Source organism: Misgurnus anguillicaudatus, chromosome 16, assembly GCF_027580225.2.
Source record: "Misgurnus anguillicaudatus chromosome 16, ASM2758022v2, whole genome shotgun sequence".
Classification (NCBI taxonomy): Eukaryota; Metazoa; Chordata; class Actinopteri; order Cypriniformes; family Cobitidae; genus Misgurnus; species Misgurnus anguillicaudatus.
The window spans coordinates 10,786,462-10,802,496 of NC_073352.2; the positions used below are offsets into that span (position 1 = coordinate 10,786,462).

Here is a 16,035-nt window from a genome sequence, read left to right on the forward strand (position 1 = left end):
GCTTATTTGAAAAACGCCGAGCTTCCATTGGAAACAATTGAAAACATGCGCCGGCTGCGAGCGTAAAAGTGTTGGTGTGCATGCCCCCTAACTGCTGAATGTGCATAATAAAAATTCCTACTTTCACCAAGCTACCAACTTCAGAAAATGATCATAGACAACAAAAGCGGACCCAAAATAGGAAATCTGTTCCTCGTACCTAAAGGGCTCTGTCTCATGGACGTCCAGGGCCGCTCCCCGTATTCTTCCTTCTTTCAGAGCCTGGGCGAGAGCTTTCTCATCCACCAGTCCTCCACGAGCAGTGTTCACCAGGAACGCCCCCTGACGCATCTAATCAACACAATTATTGATATTATAGACAGCAATATTCAATCTGCTCTATTTTGGGAAAAGCATGTGGACATGTACATGTCTGCAAAGTGTTAATCTTGGGAGTTTAGACACATTTCTTTTGTGCCAATTCAACCAAACTACATGAACCATAACCTAGACCAAATTTTTTTTAGACCTCGCATGATTAGAAAACTCTGAAGCCAACATAATATATCAACACAGAAAGCTCGAGTGTGCAACTGAATAAAATTTTCTGATAGTCCAGATTTAACAGTGGTATGCACTGTATTTCTGTACCTGTTTGATGGTAAAGTCATTGATGAGGTGATGGTTATGTTCATTCAGACTGCAGTGTAACGACACACAGTCAGAGTGGATGAGAAGGTCCTGTAGTGTTGCCATGCGCTGAAGCCCTAGTGACCGCTCCACGCCATCCGGCAGGTACGGGTCATAGAAAATCACTCCAAACCCGAAGGCTTTTGCCCTCAAAGCAACGGCCTGGCCCACACGTCCTAAAAAAAAACGATAAGAAACAGACCTTAGTCTTCTAATAACACGTTTTGACCACTTTGCTAATCTTAAACTGCTGTAAGCAAACAATAACGTACAAGAAGCTGTATTGTGAATAAGTCACAGATAAAGGGCATGAAGGGAAGCCCCTTTATGGTGCGTTCACACCAGATGCAAATGATGCATTAAGTGCAAGTGATTTACATGTTAAGTCAATGCAAATATGCGGTAGACATCTGGTGGCGTGAATGAAGCGATTCGCCCATTAACCAATCAGGAGCTTGCTCTAGTAGTGACGTGATTACAACGTAGCGAACAATTCGTGGCTGAATTTTAAGCAAGTTACATCAAAACGTTTAAGCACCCAACTGTGTGCGTATAGAGCTATATATATATAAATGCGCTTTATTCGCGTCTAGTGTGAACGCACAGTTAGCCGTACATAATACAGCACTAGCCTCGAGTGCCATATTGCTTTTAAATAAATGGCTGAAACGCAATACAATTATTTATGCAAAAAAAATAAAAAATGCATCAACACAACGTTCATGACCTAAAATCAGTAAAAGCCTTAATTCCACAATACCTCAAAATTGAGTGCTACATACAAAAAATCATTATCAATGTGCCAAACTGATCAAGGACTTACCAAGCCCAATGATGCCCAGCGTCTCTCCTCGAATACGGGCAGCACCCCCAGCCACCTCTCTGATTTGCTCCACACTGGAGGCGCGGGTGCCCTCACGGAGGGCCTGATGCATCCAAGTGACGCGCCGGTACAGATTCAGAATGAGACACATGGCGGTGTCTGCCGTTTCCTCCACAGAGGCGGCAGGAACGTTACACACAGCAATACCTGATCATGATAGAGGTAAACCAATTAAACGGTCAATTCTGAAACCTCGTTAATCAAGAACAATTACAAAAGGAAGAAAACTGGTCATAAACTCACCCAGCTCTGCCGCAGCTTTAACGTCAACATTGTCGAACCCGCTGCCGATCCTCACGATGACCCGAAGGCCTTTGAATTTGTCCAGGTCGTCTCGTGAGAGTGTAATGGTGTGGTATAGTAAAGCACCAACAGCCTCATTTAGAACCTACAGAAGCACAGGAGAGCAAAAAAAATATATTTGGCTGAATGTGTAATGTGAAGATAATAAAAACAGGAAAGACATGACCGGTGACACTACCTTTTCGTGAATCTCTTGGGTGGACTGAGCGTCACAGAAGGCTACGGTGGCCACGTCCTTCAGGATGGGCATCTCCACAGTGCAGTCCCGTCCATCCAGCAGTGCCACAAGAGGACGAGGGTGCATGGGCCCATTGAGGATGGGTGGTCGAATGCCTTCAAAACACCAAACATCACCGTTTAACCCTGAATCCAGAGAAAAAGGTTTGGTGTCAAAGCTGTCAATCACGCCGCATATCTTCCGCCTGTGAAGCATCTCGCCGGTCTCGTAAAGTTTCATCGAAGCTCAGCACTGGATATAGCCGAATAAACATGACAATGACTTTCCTTCGAGGTAAACGTTTCCCCCGGACGCCAGACTAACATCTATGAGTTACTTAATTACGGTAGGACTGTGCAAACAAAGTATCTGTCTAGCATTGGTGATATTTACGCTGGGGATTTCCCCACCACTTTGTGAAAGCATTTAGTTAAAATGTTCTGAAAAATCAAGCGATGCTTAAGACTGGTTTTGTGGTCCAGGGTCACATATGTTGCGTTGTATGCTGATGGTGTGTTTTCTTGTACATATGTAATGAAATTCATTGTAATCATTTATTAAACGCGCTGCTGTTTTCTACGTTGTGGTGCTTTGGCATTGTTCGGTTGAGCTGGTGTTGCAGGGACTTTGTCAGTGTATTGATTTTGTCCCTTCATAGCTTGCAAGAGACATTTAATACACTTATAATTAATATTAAATAAAGTAAGCGTATTTAACTAAGATGTAGGCTATTTAATAAACTGAGCGTATTCATCTGTCAATACGAAACGCGACTTGGCCATTCTAATTAATGATCGGAAGAACGCGTATCGATCACAGTTACTGTAAAATATGCACGCATGTCCATTTAAACTCAATTTTGGTCAAATGTGGATTATATCATTACACTGCCAAGAATATGGTTACATGTTAATATGCCGTACCAAGTATGACAACGCTACATTCAACTGCTTTTGAAATACAGTGTTTTTTTCACTTCCTGAAAAGTAACCGTTTTGGACATACGCGAGTTTCATCGGGCAGCGACGATATGCTTACTTGTGTCTTGTGTTTGGTTTATATTCCCCCTTAGCGGAGCTTCAGAAACAAGCCAAATTTTCAGTGACATGCTCAATCATGATCTATTGAGTCCTACAGGCAATACTGCAGCAACTGTAACATGTTTGTGACATGATGTCATTGGGCAGGGTATTGCTTTATGAGCATTAAGTCCATTGATTTAACACACCCGATTTAAATCATTAGCTTTAAAACAAAGAGCTCCATGAACAAAACTGGTGTATCAGATGAAGAGAAACATTCAAAACTTGAGATCTTTGGGTCCACAGGATTGTGTAAACCACTGCTCGGCGCATCATAAACCATAAGGGAAATGGCTTACACTAGACTTAACTTTAAGACAGCCTGGTGAAAGGAAAACAAAGCATATAGACATGCTTCCAGATCAAATTTTAGCATCCTACACTCTCAGAAAAAAGTACAAAAGCTGCAACTGAGACAGTACCTTTTCAAAAAGTACACTTTTGTACTTCAAAGAGTGTATATTAGTACCTTAAAAAGATACAAATTGGTACCAATACATTTCTGTACCTAAACAATACATAATTTAAGGGTACCGTCCCAGCGACAGAGTATTCAGTCAGCATGTTGAAATGCATGCACAATTAGAGCAAACATTTCAATGACATTAAACTCATTCACAAAAAGTCACTCAAAGATTATTCTTTAAGACTTAAACACACTTGGTGTTTTAATGTGTGTAATTAAATGCCAATAGTACCCATGCATTGATATATTTCAACTTCAGCATGCAATTATAAAAATATTTATACCCCTGGGAGATTCAAGCACCTGGACTTGATCAGAACAAGTTTGTCTATGTATCGACCAATTTATATGAGGCTTGCATTCTAAGTCCTTAAGATATCAAACTAATCATGGTTTCCCCAATGCTTTTTAGTCTGGCAATAAATTTCAGGGAATTCACAAAAGTCGAGGGCTGCCACTATTGAATATTTTGGTAATGGAGTAAACTAAAGTTTTAATTAACAATTAAATGCACAATAAAAACTGACTTAAGTGAGCAATACAGGCCTATAAACCTGTACAATGCAATTTATGTCTCGCATGATAATAGAAAAATCAGTCTGTGAATTTGTTTATGATGAATTAATGACTTAATTTTATCTCAGCCTATGAAGAATTAATCTGTTGTTATATTTGGGGCATTTTCACTTTACCACTAATTTTAACTTCACCATTTTTAATGGTGAGCATTTAGTTAGCCAATTAGTGAATCTGAACACATAAATACCATGAAATAAAATGACTTATTTCATGAAATGGATTTTAACCATGACAGACATTAAACTAACACAATCAGTTTTATTTTATTCTTTTTCTTAAACTAAAATCTCAAGACATCAACAGCAGAAGAATTTAACTATGAATAGGAAGAGCATTGTTTTAGGTTTTAACCCTTAACTGTCCAGATGGTGGCAGTGTCACAGATGGCAATAGAGATGACCTGCAACAGGATCAGTTCAAAATGGGTATGTGTGTGTGGTTCAGGTGTACCCTATGTTATGGGGACAAACTGAAAAATATTTTTTCTTACCCAAACAAAAAAAAGATTCTTGTGTGTGTTGTTGTTTTTGTTAAGTAAATGCACCTTAATTTAAGATTTTTTTTAGGCATTTTGGCTGTAAATTAGAACAAATTATTATTTAATGTTGAAATACAAATAAACAATAATCCAAAAAAAATTATTCTTGCAAATTATGTTATTACTCAGCGCCTGATACTTTTAAAACATAGAAACGCCCCTGCCTGTATCTCAGCTTTAAACTGTTAGGAAAAAATGGTCAAAGTATGTACCCCAGCTGTGACTGGGGCAGTACCCCTTAAAAAAGGTCCCAATATGTAACATTAGGTACACATATGTATGCATTCGGGCCTCTTTAGGTACAAAGTGATATTTTTCAAAGGGGTACCACCACAATGAAACCTGGGGTACATATTTTGACCTTTTTTCCTTGCAGTGTATATAGAGATTAAATAAGCTCAAACTATGAATTGTTTTCTCACATGAAGACATTGTTTGACATTAGAGGACATGTATAAACCCACAAGAGTCCTGTGGATTGATGTAGTTTTTTGAGCTTCATAAACTTAAGCATAATTGAACAGCATTACAAAGCTAGAGAGACAGGATATTATTTCATACACTGAAAAAAATGTTATGTTGAATTTACTTAATTTTATTATGACAAGAAGATGCACACAATTAATTTATCTAACTCCAGATATATTTTTTTAAGTTGAGTGTACTTATAATTTATCAAGTGAGTGTAGTTTAATTATATTCATAATTATTTTGAGTAGAATTTGCTCAATTTTTTATGTTCAGTACACTAAAATTAATTATGTGCAAACAAATCAATTTAATGGTTTAATTTCTACATACTAAAATTAAGATAATCCAATCCTTTTTTAAATCTCTTATTCTTTTTAACTTTTCACATTTAACGGCCACATTATGTTGAGCAAGTAAGAAGAGACTCAATAGATCTCAGTACTGGCATAAGCACAGTTATTGCTTACATCATGATTTTCATCGTGTCACCTATTGTCTATACACAAGCACCACTCTTCTGAAGGATGGTAACGACAAAACTCAAAACAGAAACTATTCTAAATCTCAAAGATAATTTAACCTGAAACACTAACAAGTCTTTCTTTTTTGTTAAAAGCACAAAAAATACGTTTTATGTCAAATTTTACTCTCCAAATGCAGTCCCATGCAAAGCATGCTGGGAAGTACAAGCCCACTGCCTAGTTAGTTATAATTACTTAAATAATTCAAGTAGTATCAACACAAAGTTTCCTTCTTACAAATTTGGGTGGATTTTACATGATAAAATTAAGTGAAATTTACTTAATAATTTGTTAATTTAGAATTACTTAAATTTGTTTGTGTTATTTTTACTTTTTAGATTTTTAGATAGAATTTAATAATTTCTTTTAAGTTAAATGTACTAAGGCACAGAATCATTTTTTTCAGTGTATAATAAAAAAGAAAGGAACTAAGTCATATACACCTAAAATGGCATGAGGGTGAGTAAAATATGGGCTAATTTTCATTTTGAGGTAACTACAGTTTTAGATATTTAACGGACTTGAATAAGGTGCCAAAAAACAATATTAAAATAAGAAGCAGTCTAATCTAAGATGGACAGACCCCAATAGATTCAATCAAAAAGTACAACAATGTCCATATGATGCTGAACTATTGCAAATTCAGGAGAGGTGGCACAACATCTTGCATTGAAAAGCATTGGTGCCCTCTAATCCATAAAATAATATTGTGACTTTTGCTTTAACACAAGAGCAAATAGCTCCCAAATATCCCAATGTTCCTCCCCCATCTGTTAAATGAAAGTGTGAGTAGGGGACAGGGGAGATGAGGAAAGGGGGTAGGGAGTCTTCACATGACTCATAATGACCTACATTCAGTAGACTGGAAGCTAAATCATCTTTGTCTCCTCAATCTGATAAAACCATCACTAACTACTACAAATCTAATATATGTAAAATACAAAAAGCAGCTCTTAATACTGCAAAACTAATAAGTAGTGAACTGCCAAATATTATTTGCAGTTGCTTGCTTGCAAATATTGGACAAGATTTCTGCACAACTACAACAACAGCAAAACTACAACACTGACATTAGGGACGGTCACTAAAGTGGACTAGTCGGTAACATGTCAGATTAGAAGGGTAAACCTGTATTTAGATTTGCTGACAGTGTGCGTCTTTAAATGCACATAATGGTCTGTCAGGATGCACGCAAGACGGATCGCATCATCTTGCGCAGGCACACACTTGGTGCAGCTTCCAAACCATAATCAGGCACGAACACATATGCAGTACAAATGATTTATCATACACATTATTACTTTACCAGACCGTCAAGGCAGTACTGATTCATGTCATTTACAGGACATTCACAAATTAAGGATAAAAAAGTGACAAAATGTCTGTAGAAACGTGTCGACACGCACCGTGCTTTATCAAATTTTTTTTTCTTTTAACTGATAATATTATTTGGTCAGATTTTTACCTTCAATTAACAGTTAACCGGTCAATATGAACATCCCTAAAGCATGCGTGTAAAATACGTAGTGTTGCACATAGGGATGCACCGGTTGACCAGCCAGAGATCGTTTTTTTGTATTGTTTCGGCCGATTTTTCTGGAAGTGTACCCGCGTGCACAGACTACATTTTTATCATTGGCAAACATGTCTTTTGTGTAAAAGCATTTCGAAATCTGTGCACAGGACATTAAGATTGCAAGCTGCAATGTCTGTACAGGACAAGTTATTCGCGGAGAAAGGGCTCTCAAGTCTCACGCATTCACTGTGAGATACACGCATTTCAGTCAGTTTACACACTTAGACCTTGTATTTCTAAGAGACTGATAACTTTTCCTGCTATATACAATTAATGGACAAGGCGCAGGGAAGTTATCTGTCGAGTTTAGCTGTCTCAAGTTTTTCTCGCACTCCTCTGATGTCAGTCACTTGGATGCGTGGCGCGTTCACGCACAGAGTGAAAGTTAGAAGAGCAAGATCCAATAAACGCGGTAAATAACGCAGGTTTCTTGAATATAGCCAAATACGTGTTAAATTATGCTTGATTTATTAAAAAAACTGTATTTCATTATTATCGCCATGTAGTACTGAACATGTAACCTTATCTCTCTCTTAAACACAGCTTAAAATACACGCTGATGGCAAGTGCTGCAATCCTACTGTATATAATACAGATTTCAGTTTAATTTTGACACATTTGTATTTTTTAATGTGTAGAGCAATTTATTTAATTTGGATACATTTGTCTGTCTTTTATCAGACTTACCAATTGTTATAATTTATATTTGTGCTGGTCAGTTATGAATAATAGGTAACATTGAACTGCTAGCAAAAACTTGAGAATTTGGTGGGGCAGAGGGGCCTCTCCCCTAACAGATGTTATCTCACTCCAAACTTTTAAATAAAACCTGAGAGCCCTGCATTCACCACAACAAACTTGGTCAGACATTTAAGTTCATCACCTGATAGAACACAATAAGTATCAAAAGTCTGTTGATAATGCAAAACAGGCAAAACATTCAACCCTCACTCAACCATCCATGTCATGGTCTCATTTAACCACTTATGTTTGTATTAAATGTAGCCTACTGCACAGTTACTGCTGTTTTCTATTTTAGATGGTTACAGTTATTGTTTTCAATAGGCAAACCAAGTTTAGCCTGTTAAATACCAAATAAACATATTGTTTATGTATACTTTCATTCTTTCTTGTTTGTTGCTTGATAAGAAAAAAAATCATTTGCGGAAATTTGCGGAAACTACATCCCTAGTTGCACATGCCTACTCAGTGTGTATAACATGCACATTTACAGCCCAGAAATGAACACCGATGACAAAAAAGTTAAAATACCAGCCAGTGGAAAATTAATTTGTAATACAAATACAGAACAATAATTGTCTAATGACAAAAGCCACAAGCCAAATGTTAAGGTTAGATCAACTGGTCTGACAAACCAAATTATTATGGCTGTGCAAGTAACAGCTGAGAGACATAGGTTATGTGAACTTCTAGGTTCAGACAATAACTACACATCTAACATTCCCTGATAGACTAGTGATGTGAGACTAAAGGGGATCGCACACCGGCCGCGCAGCTCAGCGCCGCGCCGTTCTAAAAAAATGTAACACATTGTTTTCTATGAGTGTACGCACACCGGCGCCGCCAGGTGGCGCCTGTCCGCGCCGCCCAGCTGTGACTCAGGAAGTTGTTCAAATCCCTGTCGCGCCACACAGCGCCACTCACACAGTTTAACATTACATAACATCATATGTGTCCCAAATCATTAACAAGTAACATTGGCTGCTAACGTATATTTTACATTTTGAAATAGACGTTATCTGACGAAGCTCGCGCTATTTAATGTGCACTTCCGGTTTACAATACCTCCGAGTTCTCCTAGGCGCGACGCGACGCGGCGCTGCGCGGCGCCGAGCTGCGCGGCCGGTGTGCGATCCCCTTAAGGCCGGGCTGACACTGCAGGATTTTTTAATATGAAACTGGGCTGCAGCAACACATAAGGAGAATCTTGATGGATTCTTTTCTCTCAAATCTGAAACATGTTCACAATACAAGATATTATATAAGCCCTTTTCACACACAGACTGCAGAAAATACAAGACAAATACATCCAGGATTTGCTCGGGATCGTTTGATTTTGGTTCATTCACACTGCCAATGATTTTCCAGAATCTGTCCATGCATTCACACACATGCCGTAAAGATCCCATGAAGACACGTGATGTATTTAAGGTCCTGCACTTGTTATTTTTTTCCACAGTGTCTGAAGTTTGCTTATTGTCTGTGATTTCGTGTTTGTGTTCACACAGAAGGCTCTCTTTTGCCAATTTAAGAAAAATTTTTGAGATCAAAGTGCTGTGTGAATGGGGCTTAAGATTAACATGTCAGAGGAAGCGCTTCATGTGACCTCACAGAGAAGCGAATGTAAATTAATAATGTAATGTAAACGCAAGGGATGCACCGATATGATATCTGGGATCGGTATCGGGGCCAATCCGGGACCTTTTTTTGCTGGATCAGATATCGGACTAACAGAATCGATTCAATTCCGATACTGTGCGTTTCCTGTGGTTGTTCCTGACAAGCGATTAAAAGGACAGAGTATTATAAAATCACCATAAACTTTATGCACTGTATTCAAATGCTGCATCCGAAACCGCCTACTTCCATACTATATAGTAGGTGAAAAGCAGTAGGCGAGGCGAGTAGTATGTCCGAAAACGTGTATTCTAAAAACAGTATGCGAAAAGTACCCGGATGACCGACTACTTCCGGTTAGATTTCAAAGCGTGCATACAATGGACACTTCACTATCCCATGATGCCGAAGGAGCGGAGTTATGCAACGAAGAAGAAAGGTGAAAGCAGCGATGCGGCCGTTTTCATGCTGGTATGACATGACGTGGTGACGACGTATGTCACAAGATGTATCAACATGGCAGATGTAGTATGTCCGAATCGCATTCATACTACTAGGATTCATACTATACAGTACCTACTACTTACTACTAAGCAAGTACTTTCTCATTCAGTACCTACTAAACAATATTCAGTTTCGGCCACAGCCAATGTCAACACTCGATAGCTTCATGTGAAGGAACAAATGCACATTTAAAGATATTTAAGTTCACAGAAAAACTGTACTCGCAACTGGATTAATGCACTGGTGAAGCGGACGGATAAAACGCGTCATTCACACAAGTACACACACAATAATTGCAGACTATTTTAAAGATCTGATTTTATAAAGTCTCAATAAGCCGTTGGATGGATGCAATTTACATTGTGCTGAGCACACAATGCATCTATTCTCTGTGTTTTTAACGGTTATGAACTTTCCACTGTGAAGCGAGGATTCCTAAGAGAGGATGCTTCAAGCGCCCAGGAAGCACATAATCGTAGCGTACAGGATGATTTAGGTGCATTAATTCTGCGCCCAGGATGTGCATAAGGTCCAGTCAAGCACATGATTTCCAAAATACCCATCTGCTAGGGGTGTGACGAGACACTTAATCCACGAGACGAGACACGAGATTGGGTTCACGAGAACGAGACGAGACGATATTTTTAAACTTTTTAAGAAACCCTCGATGATAAAATAAATGAATAAGAAACTGAAATCATGTTAATTTTAAATGTTTTAACTAATCAAGGACTGGCCCTAACAATTATTTTACTAACTGATAATGAAGTAATTTGTTATTTTTGGGTAATAAAAATAGACCCAAGTGAGCAGTAGCCTTTAAAATTACATAATAACGAAGATGCAATAATAATTGGTTCAAATAAAGTATTAAAACCAAGTTACATTAAACAACATTACTTTAACAAACACATTACATTTGTGGTCTATAAATAAAAAGCATTATGTATATATTATAACAAATGCCTGCAGGGGGAGATAGTTGACTTGTCTCGCGGACGCTATCTTCACTTTCACTTAGACGGAGAGAAACGCTTATTTTTTAGCCAAACAATGTTTAAATTCATTTGAATATTTAATATACGTCCATTTCTTTACAATAGAAATGAACATGCAGACATTAAATCATGTAAACTCTGTGATGGTTTAATCTGTGCTGAGACTTCACATCTGACAGTGATCAACAGACAAACACAACACGTCTCAGACTTCATACGAGCTCCCAAACGAACATTATTGGAAACCCAAACAAAAAAGCAAATGCAGTAAAAGACAGAATATAATGCATGCACTGTAAGAGGCTAATTACACCAACCACGCTTTAAATGCCTGGAAACGCAAGGCGCGACGCACTGCCTTTTTTAAAAAAGAGCAGTGCGAGTCGACGCGGCTTTTAATATTGCTAGGCAACCACCTAGTCAGCTGTCTTGTCAATCAAATTTTGAAGCGTGCGCTCTTTTGCTGTTAACTGTCACATTAGCAGAAACTTTAAAAAGATGACGCTTGCTCTGACCTTGTTTGAGGGTGACAGGTGCACAAACACACAGGAGAGAGTGAACGAGTGGAGTCCGGTTCTTCAAAGCAACTGTAAACTTCCCTCACCACAACGTAAGGCCCGCAGCTCCCCTCATTCGAGTGGACAATGGAAAGACGCGAATGACGTCGGGCGCTTCTCCGCTCTCGGCGTTCCTTCAAAGGCGCGTGCTGCGGCCGCCGGCAAAAACCGCAAGGCGCTCAGCGCGCATAAACAGCGTGCAAACGCTCCATGCCCATAGAATATCATTTAAAAAAGGCGCCTGCAACTGCCATAAACGCTTTTGGTGTAACTGGCCCCTAAAAGAGTCAAACAGAAAGCTGTATCCTCCGGAGGTCGCATATGCAGGCTGCATACGTCATTAAGGTTTATTTCAGATCATTAACTGAGCATTACATTCGCAAGTCATGAGCATATTACAACAATTTGCGATTAACTAAATTATTAGTAAACTTTATAATTGTTAGTAGTCTCTAATAAGACAGTCTTTATGAAGTAAATGCAGTTTAAAAATGCGACCTCCGAAGGATGCAGTCTTTTATTTGAGAAACGGACAGAATTTCACCTACACAAGAAATCTCGCGAGACATATTTAATCTCGCGAGATCTCGTCGCACCCCTACCATCTGCACAATAAAGCTTTTTATACTGTGACAGTTTTGCACAATTAGGGAAAACATATTTAGCATATTTATTTGATCAAACGTGTCTATTATATGTTCTTCTAAACACTGTCATGATTAATAATTACAAATGTTCTTTTAACTTGTAAATCATTTTAAGTTTATTGATTTTTAAATGTAAAAATTATACTAGATGTACACATTTTTAATTTTTTGTGTGTACCTGGTTATTGCTACATTAAAGATAGAAATACCAGTACATTTTTGACCTTGTGGGGACATTTTAAGGTTTCCATGAGGAAACAAGCTTATAAATCAAACAGAATGCTTATTGAAAATCTGAAGCAGGAGAAGGGTAGATTTCTGTGAGTGTTGGAATTAGGATTTGGGGAAGGGAATATACAGTTTGTACAGAATAAAAACCATTATGTCTATGGAATGTCCCCACAAAACATGGAAACCAGAATGTGTGCGTGCAATTTTAAATTGTTCAAGAAAAATACAAAGGTATTGGTATCGTCTGATACTCAGAATTCTGTTATCGGATCGAAAATGGAAAGTGTGGTATCAGTGCATCTCTAGTACATGCAGCTATTTTTGCGTTCTGTCATATACCCCAGTTATTCATTAACAAGTGTGAAAGTATTAACAACCATCCTAAAAATCTAATTTCTGAAGTCATCTAGGCAGTCACAATTTCTTATGAGCAGTTCAGCTGGTGTAAGATTTGATCTGTAAACACCACACATTACATGATGATAATCTGAGCCAAACGTCAGACCCAAGATCCTGAAAACAATTCTCTTTTGGATTCTAGGGAAGGTAAATTTGGGACCCACAGTGGGAGCCTGGCTTAAGAGAGAGCACATTTAGTTTTCCAATTTACACAGATTTGTCCAATAAAGGTTATAGTTAGACTTGGATATCAGACTAGATTATTCAGTCAGTGTAACCCAATATTGCTTAGTTACTATAATATATCCAACTAAACAGAGACTAAATGGTCTTAACCTGTCAGTACAGATTTAAGAGTTTCTCTCATTTACAAAGACATTGTTGTGAGGACATGAAGCACGCCACATTTCCTCGAAAAAATGCATAATAAACAGCCTTAGGGCCGGTTTCCCAGACAAGGTTTACCTTAGACCCAGATTAAAATGCATGTTTGAGCTCCCTTAATTTAAAAACACCTTGCACTGAAATATCTTAACATAAAAAAAAAAAAGTGTTTTGTCTCAAGATGCACACCAGTATTGTTTCTATGTAAGATTTGTTTGCAAAATCTACTTAAATGTCCTAATATAACTAAGGCCTGAATTAATCCAAGCCCTGTCCGGGGAACCGTCCCTTAGTGATAAAAAAAAAAAATCACACACAGCATTGCTGCGTTCATTGCACATAATATGTGTGCAAGCACTTCAGTACACTCACTTTTCTAGCTCAAATAAAACAACTGACTGCTAAAAATGAGATGTGGTATGTTCACTCATAATGACAAGTTTTTAAATAAAAAAAGTCAAATAAAAGCTGACCTGTCAGACAATGAGGAACTAATAAATGTTACAGCCATCACAGAACAACTACAGGAAGCAAATGCATAAAGTTTGCACATTGGTATCTACACATGCTGGGTTGTTTCTGTCCCATTTACTAATTAATTTAACACAAGAGGTTGGGTTCGACCCAACGCAGGGTTGAAAATAACCAAGCATTTTTTAAGAGTGTGCAATGTGTGCAAAACCTTATTCACACACAGTACTTTAGTCCCAAAAAATATCTGTAAAATTAGCAGGTAGGCTTCTGTGTGAACGCAAACACGTCCCATAAATGTTCTGGGATCGTTCCCGGAAAGAGTACATTGGCCTAAGATACCCGAAAAGCCCTCTGTGGGAATGGAGGCAGAAACAATCCGCAAGGGGCATGCCATAGTGAGGACGCACGTGTTATGGCAACATGAAGTTATGATTCAGCTCTTTAAAACGAAGGATTTACATGCAGATTAACATTCATGACAAGAAATGTCAGCACACTGGACTGAAGCAGAGATCATAGAGCTCGTCACTATCCGCATTGAAGCTGAGATCATTCAGCATCATAAAAAAATAGTGCGTCATATGAGCTTATATTAAACAAAATGCACACACACGTGCAATTGCAACAATATCATTCAGCTCTTTAAAACTGAGGTTTTACTTTTAAATGCACATTAACATTCACAATGAGAAATGCAAACTGCAAACTGGACTGAAGCAGAGATCAGCGAGCTCATCAAATATCCACTCTAAAGCGGAGATCATTCATCAGCATCCTAAAACAGTGCATTACACGCTCATTTAGTCTTATCATAAACCAAAATGCCAGCGATTCATTTCTGGAAAGAGAAGTAACGAATAAGCAAACTTCAGACGCTGTGGATAAAACCTACCAAGTGCAGGATTTTAAATACATGTCTTTACTGTATATTGGCGGTGTGAATGAACCAAAAAAATCAAATGATCCCAGCCAAATCCCAGATGCATTTTCCGTGTTGTCTGTGTGAAAAGGGCTTAAGAGAACAAGATTCTTGAGATTAAAACACAAAATGGATGCAAGATGGGAAATTAAATGATGAGACAATGCATTTTGCCTTACATTAGATAATGTACTCATTTGCTTATGTGAATAATCTAGTTACAATTTTCAACACATTTCAAACAAAGTCTAACTCAGACCGAGCTAAAAACAATTATGCAAAGCACCAAGAAATTAAAACAAGCAAAAATTGCAATATTAACTATAACTGTAACTATACACTAAATAAATATCTTAATGATACCGTGTCTGTGAAAAAACATCTACTAGAGTCATTTTTTTGAGATTTGCCTCTATATAAAATCATCCTACATAATGTAAAGACCTCACCATTTAGTGTAAATATAACCTTGATATCTTTAATATTGATCGAGTAAGGTCATGTCAAATATTAAAATCAAATGGTTGAAATCAAACATTGATGCTTATCTCAGAATTTGATTAAGACTTTAGTCTGGTTTTCACAGACAGGGTCACAAATATTGATATCTCCTCCTTATCAGTCCCGACTCTCTTTTCACGATGGCTTTGATGTTTCCCGTCACCAAATCGTAATCTTTTTAAAAGAAGAGAGCAAATCTCCTTCGAACAACCGTGTAAAATTTTAAAACCCACCGCCCCCCTTCTATCACTGACAGGTGTTACTGCATTGGCGGCTAATATGGGGGGGTGGGGTAAGACACCTCCATGATGTCCAATAACACACAGCTCATGTTATCGCAGCGCATACGTGGTTATTGATTAAGGAGTTTGACATGATGGAGCCTTAAAGACAAATATTTGCACTCGTTTGCCTCCATATCAACGCTTCGTGGCAACACACACACATTGTTCACGCTGTAGTCAGAGCAGCAAAAAAAATCAGTTCACTGCGCTCCTGTAGGCGAACAATGCAAACACTTATTGCTGTAGGGTCGTATCGAGAACGGCACTGGGAGCACAGATGCCGTGTGTTGAGCCCGCGCCAGCCAACATGAGAAAGCGAGAGAGGGCCACAACACAAGCATGGCCATGCAAACAATGCCATTCATTCAACGTTCATTTCTCCTCCGTTTCACCCCCTCCCTCGTTCCTCATTTCACCCCCCCCCACACACATGGTCCTCACACACATACACACACATTGAAGGAGAGGGGGGAA

General features: G+C 38.3%; 1 protein-coding gene across 3 annotated transcripts in view; it reads right to left on the bottom strand.

The window, feature by feature from the left end:
• Positions 1–16,035, bottom strand: part of ctbp1l (C-terminal binding protein 1-like) — a 28,201-nt gene that overhangs the window by 5,350 nt on the left and 6,816 nt on the right. For all 3 annotated transcript variants that reach the window (XM_055178291.2, XM_055178290.2, XM_055178292.2), the window contains 5 exons: positions 2,034–2,188; positions 1,796–1,940; positions 1,493–1,699; positions 631–845; positions 200–330 (listed from right to left, as the gene is read on the bottom strand). In XM_055178291.2, the coding sequence (XP_055034266.1) occupies positions 200–330; positions 631–845; positions 1,493–1,699; positions 1,796–1,940; positions 2,034–2,188 (853 nt within the window). The remainder of the gene's footprint in view (positions 1–199; positions 331–630; positions 846–1,492; positions 1,700–1,795; positions 1,941–2,033; positions 2,189–16,035) is intronic.